This window comes from Meleagris gallopavo, chromosome 7, assembly GCF_000146605.3.
Source record: "Meleagris gallopavo isolate NT-WF06-2002-E0010 breed Aviagen turkey brand Nicholas breeding stock chromosome 7, Turkey_5.1, whole genome shotgun sequence".
Taxonomy (NCBI): Eukaryota; Metazoa; Chordata; class Aves; order Galliformes; family Phasianidae; genus Meleagris; species Meleagris gallopavo.
Window position 1 is genome coordinate 31,873,218 of NC_015017.2, and position 15,995 is coordinate 31,889,212.

The 15,995-nt window shown below is 37.4% G+C and overlaps 1 protein-coding gene across 1 annotated transcript in view; it reads left to right on the forward strand.

The window, feature by feature from the left end:
• Window positions 1–2,457: 2,457 nt before the first annotated feature.
• Window positions 2,458–15,995, forward strand: part of ARHGAP15 (Rho GTPase activating protein 15) — a 98,539-nt gene continuing 85,001 nt past the window's right edge. The window contains exon 1 of the mRNA XM_031554316.1: window positions 2,458–2,537. Coding sequence (XP_031410176.1) covers window positions 2,458–2,537 — 80 coding nt within the window. The remainder of the gene's footprint in view (window positions 2,538–15,995) is intronic.

Consider the following 15,995-nt stretch of genomic DNA (forward strand, 5'->3'; position numbering starts at 1 on the left):
AAAAAAAAAAAAAAAAGTTTATATAGGTACTTAGTTGATATAGAAGATATTTGTAGTAAAAATAACAAGAGAGACCAAAGGCAGAGTAATTTTGTAAAGCAGTGACACCATGGTATTTTTTCTTACCCTTCTTCAGCTGATTTTAAGTCTGTTTTACTGGCGATTAAAAGCCTTCCTATTCTGATTACAGTGAAAGGATAACCTGGTATATATTTGAAAAGTGTCAATAATGTGAAATCATTACTACAAGTCCAAATTGTAGTGAATCAACCTCTTGAGCCTGAAGTTGATTTCTCTGTATCATGACTTAGACCTATCACAGTGCATTGGAGGTGAAGCTTGTATTGCTTTTCCATTTTCTGTGCGTACCTAGTAAGTAAATGAAAGGTATTATGCTGAAATGTTTTAGGACCATTATAAAAAAGGCATTGTGCTTTCATTAAACTTCAGTGAAAGACTTGCACTTCTCATCCAACTTTTGCAGCTGTGGAAGCTTGGCACATACCTTTCAAAGTGCAAGATGCCTTGTCTGTTTTCTTCCATTCAATTTTTCTTCACCGATTGCGCTAAGTGCACTGTTTGAGATTCTGCTTAATTGTTCTTTTTAGATAAGCACATTTTACTGTATCCGAGTGCATTACTAACAAGCCACAGGTCTGCACCAGATGGGCAGGTGAAAAAGTGATTATGAGGTGTGTGATGATGGTTCTGTATCCATAATACATTCATCCCAAGGTTCACTTGCGCATCTGTTATGTATGTTGTTTTTCTTTTTTACTAGTACCCTTAGAGATATTTAAGCAGGTGATTCTCTACAACTAAAAGACAAAAAAAAATAGAAAAAAGTGAACAAGGGGTCTTTAAGGTGGCACTGCAAAGGCAGCGAAACATGCATATTGCTGGTATATGCCCCTCACTAGCTCATATAAGATTCAAATGAATATAACAGTGTAATCATTTTCATTAGCAGGTTTTGGATTGATACTTGCTTGCATATTAATGCTTACTGATTACTGAGTCTTGAATTTATCAGGGTGTAGCTAAACTAACTGGTACCGTTTAGGAGTGAATGAGGTGGGAAGCACGACCTTGCTTCTGTCTGCTTTAGAAAAGAGTCAGAGGGCTGGCAAGCCCAGACCCGATCCAGGTGTTTGAATTCCCCAAATATTCATCTGTGTCTCAACTTCTAAATGTCATTTGTCTGGAGAGGGCATTTTAATGGAATGCTTCCCTCCTCCAAGCAGACATAGCCCAAGTTTTTAAGGAGAAAAAAAATATTTATTTTAAAGGTGTTTTTAATTAAGTTGTGGCTGATAAGCAGCTCTGTATAAGGCTGCTTTTTATGTCTCTGTGTCAGTTCTTCATTTGTTGTTGTAAAACAACTTTGCAGAAGCGGTAGTGGTGCCTTTGTTTAGCACCAATTACAAAAAGGGTTTTGTGCAATTGAGATGTTTCATTTAAAAACATGGAGATTACGCATGCAAATTCTTTATTGAAAATGGGGAAAAGCAGTAAGGTATCCTTGGTTAACTTTTTAGTTATTTAAAAGTAGCTTGTTGGAGATTGAATATTTCTATGTTTCACTAGAGCTTTTAAATATAAAAGAGATATGAGACTATATCTGACACCATCAGGCATATTATATTAAAATTTATGAACAACTTCATCAAAAACCACTTTCCTTCTCCTGCATAGAGACAGATTTGTTCTGACATAAACGTTACATGGCTGGTTGCAGCCTCAGATTAATGCGAAGACCCTGGCGATTCCTTTTAGACGTTATTTTATGAAATAATACCTGTCAGCTGCTGCCTGATCCCAGAAAAGGGGGCAGGTTTTCCAGGTCATCCTGCCATCTGTCAGCTCCCGCTCATCTGTCCCTCCACATTACCACCTGATCTGTGCTAACAGGCCTCGCAGGGAGCCCCGCTTCATTGGCCCGGTGGGAGCCCGGCGCAGAGACTGTGTGAGGACATCACCTGTGATTCCCAGATTTAATTATCACTGAAGTGATGAAGATGTGCACACAGATTGAAATGCTTTTGAATAAATGCATGGCTCTGGATAGTTGATTTCTTTGTTGTTGTTGTTGCTTTGTTTTTGTTTTTTTTTTTCCTTTTTCCCTCTCTCCTCCCAGTTCACTTTCCCATTTCCAACAAAAGCCCTGTTTGGGTTTTCCGAGCGGCATTCTGCAAAGTGTGTGCACGCATCTACGCAACACCCAAATCACTGTGTTTAATAACGAAATTAAATGTAAATGTTACTCGAATCGCCGCACAAGCAAAATTACCTCCGTTTTGTGCACGGCCCTTTACCGCAAACACGATTATTTTTCTGAAAAGGCTGCTTGTTGTCAAATTCTAAAGCCGTATTGATTGTTGCTGGATGGGAAAATCAGGTTGCATTGTAAGGCCGGTGCCGGGGGTGTGTGGCTGGGGGACGAGGCAGAGGTTCGCAATGGGGCACCCGGACCCGCCGGCACTGCGCCCTGAAGTTATTACAGGTCTGGGTCCTTTGACTCGAAAGCTGCTTAGGCGGTATGTGGCATTAATTCCCTCCTGTACAAAAATGTGGTTGATAATCACCGGGCTGAGGGAAGGATTTAGGACTAGAACAGCAGATTTCCTCACAGATTACAGCTTAAAACCTAGTTTCTTGGGATAAATCAGGATAATTAACTATAGTGAAATATGTTACCGTTGTCGATTTGTACCCGTGTGATACTTTTGTGAGATCTGATTGCACAGAAACGTTTGTGGTATTGTAGGAAAATATCATTTCCACGAAAGAGTCTTCCTTTGGGGTCGAGTCTGTCTGTCTTTCCTCCTTTTTGCAGGAGTAAAATTATTTTCAGAAGAGGCACAGGAATGGAATTAAACTATTTTTGTTTTAGAAATATATCTTTTTTATTACATAGTCTGAGACTTTTCTTTTTGCCAGCACATTCTCCTCATTAACATCCTCATTTAGAGGAGTATTAATCACATTGTTCCATTTAGGAGCAAATAGGAATGCTTTGCTTCAGCGATGCTCCTTGCACAGCCACCCCACAGTGAACACACAATCCCTTATATACATCTATATATTCTAACACTGGTGACGGGGACTTGTCAGGACATAATTTAGGAAGCGGTGGCTGTTAACGGAGACCCTGGAAAAGCCATGCAAAAAGATTCAGAGCTGCAGAGCTCAGGCCTGAGGCACCCCGTGCTTTATTTATCTCTCGCCCTGCTGCTCACCGTGGTTGGGTCAGCTCATTTCATTCAGAGCTCACCCCTGATGGGGTGATGGGGAATGCTCTGAGCATTGTCACTCTGTGGGGGAAAAGGTGACCCCACAGCATCTGCGGTCCCTAGAATTAAGGAATTGCATCACAGTGAGAGTGCTCATCCTCTCCCTGGTGAGGAAAAGAAGTTAGTGCCACTGACTTGCTGAAATTTTGCCTCTTAGGAAACAAGCGAGGCATCAGCGGGGAGAAATCTGCCCAAATCCAGTGGGATGGAGATGGTCAGTAATCATACCCACGCTTGCACACGTGCGCAAAGGATTTGTTAAAGCTTTAAATGATCTATAAAAAAATTACATTGAGCACGACATCCTGACTAACTCAAAAGAGACAGAGTTTCTTTCCCTCTCCTTAAAATTTGCTTTAAAACAGCAATATTTCATTACTGTAGTTCAGGAAGTTGCCTGCTATTCTCTGAAGGATGGTGGATATATTTATGAGGCTGCCATTTTTGTTCTAATCCTAAAGTAAAGTTCACATACCACCACAGCAAATGCACTGCCCAGATCACCAGATGTCCTTGTATCATGAAGGCAGCAGACCCAGCATTGAATTAATGTACTTTTATTGGAATGGTTATTTTATTTTGTAATGATCTCTACTTAAAACCAAGTCATTTATTTGCAGACTTTTCCTTTTCAATTTGATTACTTTAAAAACAAGCTGAAAAAAAGGTTTCTTGAATTCAACTAAATGAGCATAGAAAAATACAGGAACAGAAAAAAATGGAGGATGCTTTTAGAATGTAAATTGCAAAGAAAAGGTTTTACCAGTGCCTGGCATGCCAGGAAAGAACTGGGTTTAAGTGCATACATGAACAAAGCCTAAAAACGTGTTCGACAGTCTCATTTGCTCACATCTCAAAACTGCTGTACTTCATTTTCTGTTTGCACAAACCAAATAACGGAACATTAAGAGTCATTTCAGGTCATAATTAAAGTTCTTTGACATCTGCCTTTTTTCTATTAGCCATGGCTACCAGATGTCCGTGTCATGGGAACTGAAAATTATTAGTCTAATCATGTTTTTAATAGAAAGTAACAGAAACTTTTATATTTGAGACTTGCTGAGTGTAAGCTTACCAAGATAAAAGAGATCGAAGGGCTGCTTCCCTTTGTGTTTAGACTTGTCTGACATTTTTATATTATTCCTTGCTTTATTGGTGTGGAGCTCCTTTTTTTTCAGTCCTGTAGATTATTTGGGCAGACCAGCCCTACTGACACTGACTTGTATGTTATCATTAACCTGATACCTGCTTGGATTTCAGTCTGCTGTGACCACTGCTTTTTCCTTTACCTGTGTATCAATCAATTTTATTTTATAGGGTAACTGCAGTAAAAGCACTGTTGTTTTTTGTTGTCTTTATTTCTGCTTACATTCTTGTCTGTGCTTATTGTATTGATTTGTCTTTTTATATGCCACTTTCCTTCTACCACATTAGCACCTTTTCCCTTGCTTAATGTTCATGGCACAATAAGAAGTACAGTACATTGGCTTGTTAAATCATTTCCATCATATTAATTTCTACTTATCTGTATAACTGACCTATTTTTACAGTGCCACTTCCATAACTGTCTTTGTTTATCCAAAGCTGGCTGTCCTCCACTGCTATAATCATCCACAGTTTTCTGTAGCTCTATTTTTAATCGCTTTTTTTCTTTCCTATTCTTTCATATATGTCTGACTCTCTTTTTACATCTTTTTGTTTGTTTGTTTGTTTGTTTGTTTGTTTTACTAGCCATTAACATTTAAAATTTGAAAGTTAAGAACTTATTTTGTCTAAAACATATATGCTTAACTTCTTTGTGCCTGGGAGTGGTGGTATCTCGATCTAAGAATTTGAATTTTTCTTTCTGAAGACTGTGTGAGAAGAGGGCTGCAGTAGATTTGGTTTTCAGCCATGGGATGAAAACAAGGGAGCTTTTCACTGCCACCTTGACAGGGACTTGGGATGAAGCAGAGTGCCCAAATCCCCATCTTCAACTACATCAGAGTAGATGGAATGAAATTTCTCTTGACTTCATTTAGAAGCGGTGTCTGTGGAGCTACTGACAGGAATATAATGAGTAGATGATTTTAGTTGTGATCTGTCCTTTCATAAATATGTACTTTGTCATGTTTACAATAATTTTTTTCCTTTTTTTAATTCTCTCTCAACCTCATTTTTGCTGATCAAAACCCGTAGGCAGGTTGGAACTGTGAACAGCCAAACTTTAATAAATACAAATCAGAGCTTGTATTTATTTGGAGCAAAGACTTTCTTCACCTATTTCCTAGGCTTGTTGCTTAGATTGAGATGTATGTATCATTCAGACCCCAAACTGTCGTTATTTTACTCTTTGTATGGCCTGATGGGTTCCACTTCCTTCTCATTTCCCCCGGGGAGTGAAGTACTATAATCCCAGAATGACAATACCTTGCTTTTCTGCACCAAGCTTCAGGCACAGCTGAGTACTGTAGAATCTACTCTGCGATGATAGCACATAGCCGGACTGTCAGTGTGGGAATTCAGGATGTGTTCAACCTACTCAGTTTATATTTCATGATGCAGAAAGGAACTCTGGGTTGCTGAGGTGTTTTTTCTTTTCTTTTCTTTCTTTTTTTCTTTCTTTCTTTTTCCCTAGTTCATAAAAATGCAAAATAGCAAATCTGATAAGTTAGGTTCTATGTGTAGTTTGGCGATGAAACAAACTTTTCTGAAATATGTAATGAAAAGTGACATCACACTCATCACTATCCTGCTTTAAATTTAAACTACCCTGCCTTGCATAATCAATTACTTACAGAAAATTGTAAAGCTCTTAAAATTCTGAAATGGTTTCTGGCATTTAATTATATAAGATTTTTGACCTGGCTAGGCAGATAATGTTAACACAGCTTTAATACTAAACAAGACTGAACATGTGTGTGCTTGACTTTTATTAAACTCCTACTGAAGAAACAGATTAATTGGAGGCTGATTCATTGGTGAACAGGCGTTAAAGACAGAAGGACCTTCTCACATTTTGTTCTGTTACCCAGGCTTATGCCATCTCAGGTTGGCAAGGAGATCCCAACTGTAGTGTTTTGAAATGTAACTGAAAGAAATTTTAGAATAACAGGTGCAAAAAAAAAAAAAGAAAAAAAGAAAAAGAAAAAAAAAGAAAAGAAAAAAAAACCTTCTAAACACACAAAAAAAAAGGAAAAAGAAAAGTATGTGAGCCATTTTTTAAATGCTGATCTAATTCCTTCCTATTATGTCTTGCCAAATGACCACCTGACTCCTTCCTGACACAGGTATTGCCCAGATAGGTTGTCATTAATAATGTTAAGCGTAAATGGGATCGCGGGGACCAGCATCTGTCATGATGATTTCCTGCATGATTATTACTTCTCCCCCCCTCAGAACAATTTTTAAGAAGATGTGTACAAGCTGTGATTAAACCACTTCAGATTAAGCTCAAAGTAAATTGAAAAAGTCCTTCTTAAATCTCTCATTTAACAGCACTTTGCATCCATCTGTAACATCAGAGCTCTGCCTGCAAGCACCCCCTGCGCAGCCCACTTCCCACAAGGTAGCAGAGGTTAAAGATAAAACATCAAGAAATCCGGGACAAAGCACATGCGAGATTAACGGGGTGAAAGTACTGTAGTGGAGAGCTGTCTGCTTCCCTCCCAGCTCCTCATTGTGCCGCACCAGCCCCAATCTGGGGATGTAACGCTGACACTTTTGTATCGAGCTCTCTGTGAGTGATAGCTATTTGGGATTTTCATTCAGCGCCCGCTCTTGATTATTACTGACATTTCTTTTTGGTAAGGCTAGCTGAGATCATGTGCATAAACAGATTTTTGCGGGAACTTGCTTGCGGGCAGCTTGGACACCCAAACTCGAAAGTTGAGAAAAAATGTGCTGGCTCCCAAATGTATCTGTGCAGTTCCAAAAGCAGATCGCATCCGAGAGATACGGCTGTGCTCTTTGGTAGCTTCAGGTGGCTGCTGCTGATTTAGGGGTGTTTGCAAAGAGCGGGAGGCTCCCGTGGCTTTATTTGGTTCTAGTGAGAAAGTGGGAGAAATGAACTGACTTTGACAATTACCCATTGAGCTTTTCACTTCATTCAAATTGGAAACGCAGCGCTGGAGTTGGTGAGTGGGTGTGCAAAGGGAGAAGCAGCACAACAAAAACACAGAGCATAAAACCATGTGAAACATTTGCACAGTCTCCTGCAAATTAAAATCTCCTCCTTTCTTAAGGCTGTACATTTTAAAATTGTATATTCCTGTACGTTCATTGCTCCTGAACGTTACAGATACCGGTGAAAATTAACCTCTGATGTAAATCACTTGGAGTGGCACACATTGTGTGGTTCAGTGTATGAAATGTTTCAGTCTATTATGCTTTACAAATGTTTATTTTACCCTCACAATCCCAAATTGTGGAAATTAAATACCTTAATGAAATAGTGAGCTAAATTGCATTCTCTTTTAGATTGCTAGGTACACTTATGCTTATTATTGTGCAGCAATAGCAAAAAATATTTGGGGAATTATTGTTACAGCTGTTCCCAGGATTAAGGGTAAAATACCCTCTTTTTGGATCATTTATTAGTTCACTGTAATTCACATTCCACAGGTAAAAAACATCAAACCCCAAATTGAAAGTGCTTGGAAATAAAAATAAAAAATAAAAAAAAATAGAAAGAAAAGAAAGAAAGAGAGAAAGAGAGAAAGAAAAAAGAAAGAAAGAGAAAAAGAAAGAAAGAAAGAAAGAGAGAAAGGAAGAAAGAAAGAGAAAAATACAGGGAATGTATTTAAATTAAGGTTTTTATCTAATATTACAACTCAGCATATTTTCTGTCTTGCTAAATATAATTTACAAGCTGATTTTTTGGCTGTATACGTGAAATCCCTGAGCTGGATTACAAAAACTTAATATAAAATACAATACATGCAGAGGCATTTTAAGCGAGGTATTTCTATGGCTGTGTGGCATTACAACATTTTCCTTGTAATGGTCTGATTTGGGGTTTTTCTAGTGCTGTAGAACTGCAGCATAATAGCTGAAAGGTGAACTTTTTTCTATTTCAACACTTCTAGTCTGCTAAAACTGTTCCGCTTGCTGCACGATGATATAAATATCACCATTAGTTTCTTCTAAAATTACCGGTGCCAGCTGCATTCGGTTTCCCATGTTATGCAGTGTTTTGTTACCAGCCTTCTCAGTTTAGTTGAGAGGGTTTTAAAAATCAAATTAATCACAAAAATAAAAATCTTCAATATTAAAATCTATCTACACATCTCCCATATATTGGAAATATGGCATGTAGACCCGTTTTCCTTGCTGCTACTAACGCCGCTGTCTGCAAGTCTTTAAGCCCAATATACCCCTACATTAACAATAATCACTTTAATTTCTTCTCTGGTGCTCAGCATCTATGCTCAAGACAACTGAAAATCGTTGCGTTGTATTTAGCAATAGCTGATATACATGGGCATATACATTTTCTACACACATAGGCATAAATCTACTGTGCTGTGTTTTGACCCCAGTGGCACAGCATATAATGCATATTCTTAGAGCTCCCATTTAATTGCGAGTTCTGTTAGTGCAACACCAGAAAGTAGCAATTTCTGCTCTACTGAGGTCCTTACGGGATCTTGCTTTAAACCGGTGTGTATTTAAGTTCTTCAGCTGACATCATTTCAGTCTGGGAATATGACATACGGCCGCTAATCCAGGATTAATTGAGCACTTATGTGCAGTACAAAACATTCTTTATGTATTGACAAATATTTCTAAAAAATGGATTGGTATTTTTGCTGTTAATTGTTTCATTACTGACCTTTACCTCTGCAGGCATATGCAGTTTTCGTTTTTTTGGGTGAGACTTTCAAAATATTTTTTTTTTAAGTGTCCAATACTCAGTGTTAGCAGTGACATTTTTACAGTCTATTCAGCAGCCTATATTTCAATCTTTTGTATCTCATTTCTTTCTATTTATTTAAAACATCTTAGCATGGAAAATCTTGCAGATTTAAGTGACAGTGATGATGTACAATATGCATAAAATGAGCCCGTCCCTACCCGTGGTGTGTATTGCTAGGGACTCCATTGCAATATTTACAGTTAAACTAAACTTTTTCAAATGAAGCAAAATTGCATTTGTTTTGCAGATTTGCTCATCATTAAATGTGAAACATTTCACATTTGTCTTTTTGAGTAATTGGCTTTTTAAAATGATAAGGTGCTCTGAACACTTGTTATGTGGATAGGTCTGACGTTGTATCCCAGAAATCCATATGCCATACAGACAGAACAGAAGAAAGATATTCACAAGCATGTCACAGATTGGACTGAAGCAAGCCAAAAACCAAAGTGCCATGGCATTAACAATAGCACCAGATTTACTGTCACGATTGCAATCTGTGCTGTATCATAGACAGAAGGAGAACTTTTGATAGGTAACACCTCAGTGTTTTTTAAATCTTTTTGGCAAATTATCATTTTCATTATATTTTTGCCTGCCATATAATATTATTATAATGGTATTAAATCACACACACGCGCGCATGCACACTCACAAACTTTATTAGCCTTCAACAAAAGGGCTGATTTATGTACCGTGCTAAGTAATACACAACAAAAAGGAAGATATTTTGCTGAAGATTAGCATGCATTTTAAGTTAGATCATCCCCCCAAGCAGCAGTGATTTTCAAACATGCATTACATTAATGTAGTCTTAGTTAATAAGATCTCAATAATAAAGGTATAGAGAGAAATCATGAGCACCACGGAGAGCTCGAGAACTCGCTCAGAAGTTTCCAAAGTTTAAAGGCATTAAATACATAGGATTAAGGGGATTTTTTTTTTCTTATTTTTTCTTTTTTTTTTCCTGGGATTCAATCACAGTTGCCTGCATTTTCCCATTAAAAGTACACAGGCATTTCTTTTTGACCATAAAACTGTACGTTTTCTTCTAGTGTAAAAAAAAAAACAAAAAACCAACCAACAAAACAACACAACTGTAGAGCAGATTTGGCAATACCATAATTCATGTTGAGCTCTGATAAGTGCTGAAAAAGATTTACAAACTCACAGCTTGACACGGAGCCCACATGTTGGGTAGAATGGAGGAAAAGCTCTAGAAATACTACACAGAGCTTCCTGGATAAAAAGAGAAACATCAGTCAATTGTTTTTTCTTAATTGAGAGCCACCTTGGGACTCGGTTGAAAATAACATATCTGCCTATCTTTTCTGCTGGTAAAATTACCTGGCTGGGAGAGTTGTTCAGAGGCCATTCATAGTAGGCTTCTAGTGAAAGAAAAACACTGAAATTCTCACTTTATCCACCTATGAATTATTGTTTTGAAGCATGCCTTACACAGGTAGCAAACAAGAAGCACAAGAATGCAATCAACCTACCTAAACATGAGTCCGGATGCTGCTACCTTCTTTGCACTGGAAAGTACTTTTTTATATACTTTTTCAAGAATCTCATTCTGCAATCTTCATAGGAGTTATCGCCCCTGTCTGAAATCATTGAGACTACTTGTGTGGGAAATGGTTGCTTGCATAATTTTAGTTCTCTACGTTTTGTACTTAAAACACTATTGGCAGCGCCATTGGTGCTTGATATTATTCAAAACATTTCAAAGTTGATAATGTTGCTGCTGGTGTGTTTTGCACTCACTGCCATAAAATATCGTGTTGCCACAAAATGTTGTGGGAGCTTAATTTAAATACCATGAGCTGTGCCCTCCTGACTTGAGTCTGGTGAAAATCCGGGATTGCTTAAAATTCTGATTACAACAAAGAGTAGTAAATTTCCAGCGACTTTCTTTTTTTTTCCTTCTTTTTTTCCCCCTAGTTTCAAAAGGTTTGGCTAAGCAAATGCTTTTTTAGGCTCGTTCTGTCTTGAGTGTAGTATCTAAACATATCTCCAGCCTCCAAACTGACTGATGCAGACATCTCTAGAGATGAATCATTATCATCAACAGCTCCTTTCCCACTTTACTGGGCCACTCTTGTAACAACACTGCAGGATGGTTGTGTCGGCAAGAAGCATAAGTAAAAGGGGTATAGCTGGAAAAGGGGAAACCTTGTTGTTAGAGGCAGTGTGATGCTGAATGCTGGCTGTGTGCGGATATCAGACAGCTTCCTGCTCTCAGATTCTTTATTTTTGGGCAAAGTGATGGGCAAAGTGAGATAATTCTGACAAAAAAACAATAGTTGCAATTTTTTTCTACCTGTTTGCAGTATCTTTACTGTCTTTCTGATCTCCATTAGCAGAGTCAATAATTTGTTTGAACAAGTTTTCTATTAATTAACAAAGTCTGTAAAGAGCTCTGTATACATGCAAATGCATCTTTTTGAAGTTTTTCTGTAGATTTAAGGGAACTGCTTCCTTGTAAAGTGGAAAGCAGAGCTTTTATACACGTAAGGTCTATAGTCCTAAATAAGGAATGGATCAACTGAGACTTGCATGTTTGTAAATTTTTGCAGTGGTTTGATCTGTACATAAAGTACTTGGGATCTTTTTAAAGAAGACAAATAACATTTTCAATAATACATTAAATCAAATGTGTTAAAGGATTTTCCTCAACCCATCTCATCTTCCTGTAGTGGTCAGTGAACGAATGGTTTCTATTCAGAAATGGAAGGCATTTATAAACAGATCTTTTTCCAACTCAAAAGCACTGCTCAACTCCCATTATATTGATATAATGATACTTCCAGATAAATAAAGAAATTTGTGACTTTAGCATTGTACAAAAGCAGAAAGGCAGTGAGATTAAAATGGGTACCATTTAGGCTCTGTACAACAGCTCGGAGGATTCTAGCGAGAGAGTAACCAATGCAGTGAAAAATAAGAAACTGTGATTGCTATTTAACACTGCAGCTTTTCACAGTAGCTCAGCACAAAGTTATTTAGCACAGGTGTTTCTGTAAGTCTGATACATTGGGAAAATTCGCAGGGTTCTCCGTCTCTCTTGCTCCGTGTCGGCTGCGAAGTTGGTGCAGAGATGCATGGAGGGGGTTTTCAGTAGGAAACAGCATAGAGGCAAACGAGCAAGTTCAAAAGAATGAAACGATCTAGATTCATTTTCTTGGTTGCTAATTTTTGTAATGCATGACAGTAGTGAGGTGAATGACCTGTCATCAAGCAAAAGCAGTGAAAAACGGCAATGAGTTATCATTCAGATTTAAGCGTGAAAATGGAATCCTGTTCACTCCCGAGATAACAGCAGCTTTCCTAAGCAATATAGAGCTATCAGTGCTCTTTCTTTGTTACGTGAGAATTTTGATAAATATTCACCTTTTCTAACATTTCTCGCTTGTTTATTCAGATACGGTCTATTTCTGTGCATTGTACCACCTTGTTTCTGTTTGCGTGTCTTTGCATTTAAGTAAGAGATGAAATGGTATAACTGAATTTCTAAAACCCTGAACTGTCAGGTTTTTTTTGTTGTTGTTGTTTTGATTTGGGTTTTTTTTTTTTTTTTAGTCTTTCAATTCTCAATTTCTGACAATATCTAATTCATGACTTAATTCTTCTAAATGAGTGACTTCTAGTTAATCTTATACACTGGGAGCTTGGCTGTGATAGGGAATAAGTTCATCTATTCTCAGAAGGAAATTAATGATCTATGGGAAAGATTGGCAACTAAGTTTAGCTGAAGACTAGGTATAATTTCTTAGTTATTACTTTTTCTCTTAGTTTTTCATGCTGATGTGACAGTGTCTTGGTTATAATAACCAGAGATACATAAAAATCATATTCTTTTTCTGATACTGTATTCTTCAAGTAGTTGTTTGTTTGTTTGTTTGTTTTTCCTTCTGAAAGAAATGGGCACAGCTGCCCAGGGAGATATTGGAGTCATCATCCCCGGAGGTGTCCAAGAACTGTGGAGATGTGGCACTGAGGGATGTGGTCAGTGGGTATGGTGGGGGTGGGTTGATGGCCAGAGTAGGTGAACTGAGTGGTCTTTTCCAACGTTTATGGTTCTATAATTCTATGATAAAATTACCAGTTCGGGTTTGCATATAACTGTGAAGAACATCAGTTTCCCATCAGGTGGGATTTTTGTTGGTTTTACTTTATCTTAATAATCCATTCTCTTCACCCAGTAGGGCTAGAAGGATATAGCTTCCTTAGCTGTGAGGTTTGTAAGGGACAGCTAATTGTGTTTCTTGTGGTTCTGCTGTTAATTTACATGCAGCTCTTACTGACTGTCGCTAACATGTCTTTTGTTCCCTGAAATATTCACTGTATGAATAAATATAACTTTTCTGCTATTTTTGTTCTGACTGATTTACTCATTTCAATCTTGTGACTGAAAACAGTGCAAGTGCTTGCATTCTGGATGTTGCGTGTTGCTTAATGAAGTACCTTGCTGAATCAGGGCTGCCGTATTCCAGCAGATGAAAGAAAAGCACATAAGAAGCTGTACTGCCAGGTTTGGCTTTGAATGTTATTCTTTTAATCAAATTTTAGTCTTATTAGCATAGAGGATCACGTTTTTGCAAAACAAACAAAACCTTTTAGTCTTATTCTTGAAAGTGTTTGGAAATGTTAATGTAATTGGTTCTGTTTATAGTTCAGACTTGCTTACACATCTCTGCTCATAGACATGAGTGATAGAGTCAGCTCTTCCAGCAATGGTCTAATGAGAGTGCCCCAAATCCCTGTGAAGTGGCTTCTTCCTTTCGTTTGTGAATCTTAACATTCTGAATTGTTTTAGTGGCTGGGGAGTGACATAAGGACTAGGTCATATGCAGGACTGTAATAAATAAAATAAAATAAAATAATAAAAAATTAAAAAAGCCTTAACTCTTTCAGAAGCTAAAATTTGAAATTCCGTTTTGCTTAAGATTTTCCATTTTACCTGGCCGTTTAAAATATATCTTACTAGCTGGATGTTACTTTTTAGTTGCCACATGCCATTCACTTTGATGATACTGATAGTGCATATGGTGCCTTTAATAAGATGGTGAGAATGGCAGAGCCCACGGGGATCAGGACCTATGTGGAGATACTCTGGTCATAGAACTTCTGTATCTCCAGTTCATGTGCTGGATAAGCATGAATCGCCTGGCACATGCACAGGGCTTGAATTAATATGCAACAATGACATCTTTGGACAAGAAGGCTGGAATGTGTTTTAAAACACTCTGTTTATTTCCCTGTCACGTGTACTGTACATTTATTAGTGACAAGAAGCTGAGCAACAGTCACGGTGTTGCAAGACTCCAGATAAATATGGTATTATGATTATGGAGGACTCAAAACCCAAATACTCAGCCATTTATCTGCCTGGTAATTTGGTATATTTTTAGCATCTCCTTATATTTAGATTCCTAAGTTCCTGAAAGAGCTGTCACCCCAAACCTCCATTTGGCTATACTGCACCATCCCAAAGCTTGTGACAGAGAAGCATACCAGGCTTTCAGACACAGCATATTTAGAAAAGAGGGAGAGAGTCTGCCAAATTCCCAAAAAACAGCTTCCCAACTCCCCTCACGAATAGCAGGAAATTACTTGTTATCAGTGGGTAATTCAACAACAAACGTTATTGATTATCCAACCTCAATCTTTACAGTCTAGATGGCCAAATATTTTGCAATCATTCTCTCTATTTAAAACTAAAAGCTGTGATTTTTATTTTGGAAAAAATAGAGTTTTTCAATTTTTCTGCATGACACATCACATTCTGGTGTGTCCCTCCAGATTGTCCAGTGTGTTAGCCAGAAGTTTGACTGACAGATGTCAAAGTGTACATCATGATCTAACACTTGAGAAAGGGCTACGTTAGTCAGAAATTTCAGATACTTGGAAAAAATCAGACATTTAAAAAATAATATATAGGCCTTGCAGTGTTTGGCATTTGACGTATCCTGGTGCATGCCAGTAACTCAACGGCTTAGTACGTATCTCTTATTGCTTTTTTCAAATTCCACATGTATTTATTAAAAAACAATGCATTGCAAAATTGATCAGTGTAGGTTGCCGTGTTCATGAACTACATAGTCAAATAATTCAGTAGTTTTCCACTCAGTTACTGCTAGATAAATAAATTCAGCTGGTGTACAGAAATCACTGAGATCTGAACTATATTGTCTTTTCCTAGAAGAACCCCTATGACACCTATTGTGAAAAGATAATTTGATATTTTGTCTATGTGACAATTTTAAATAACATTTTGATTAACCTTTTTTCATTATTACTCTATTTCTTAAAGCAGCATATAATTTTAAAGGCCGCTGTATTTTCATTGCTGCGAGTGCAGCTCTAGAATAAATAAAGAAGAAGATCCAGAATCCTCTAACAGTGGAAAACTTGTTTGAAACTATCATGAGAATATGGAGATATGCAATGTTAACTTTATGGATTACAAGAATTTCTAATTATTGCCATTAGAAGATGTTATTCTTTAAATGAAATGTGATCTCCATACTTCTATGCTGTGGTACTTATTATTTAAAGTGACATGACTGACCAAAGCAAAAGCTCTAAGAAATACTCACAGTTTGAACTTGAAGTCTCCATATTCCTCAGTACTTAGCCAAGTACAGCATGTATATTATTGCCTGTGAAAGTTTTCTATTAAGACCATTAATCATCAGATCTTACCTAGATAGCTACAGTGTATGGAAAATATTTGATGTTGGATATATTTGTACATATTGTCCATACATCATAATTTTTATTGAAACACTGCTTTTTTTTTT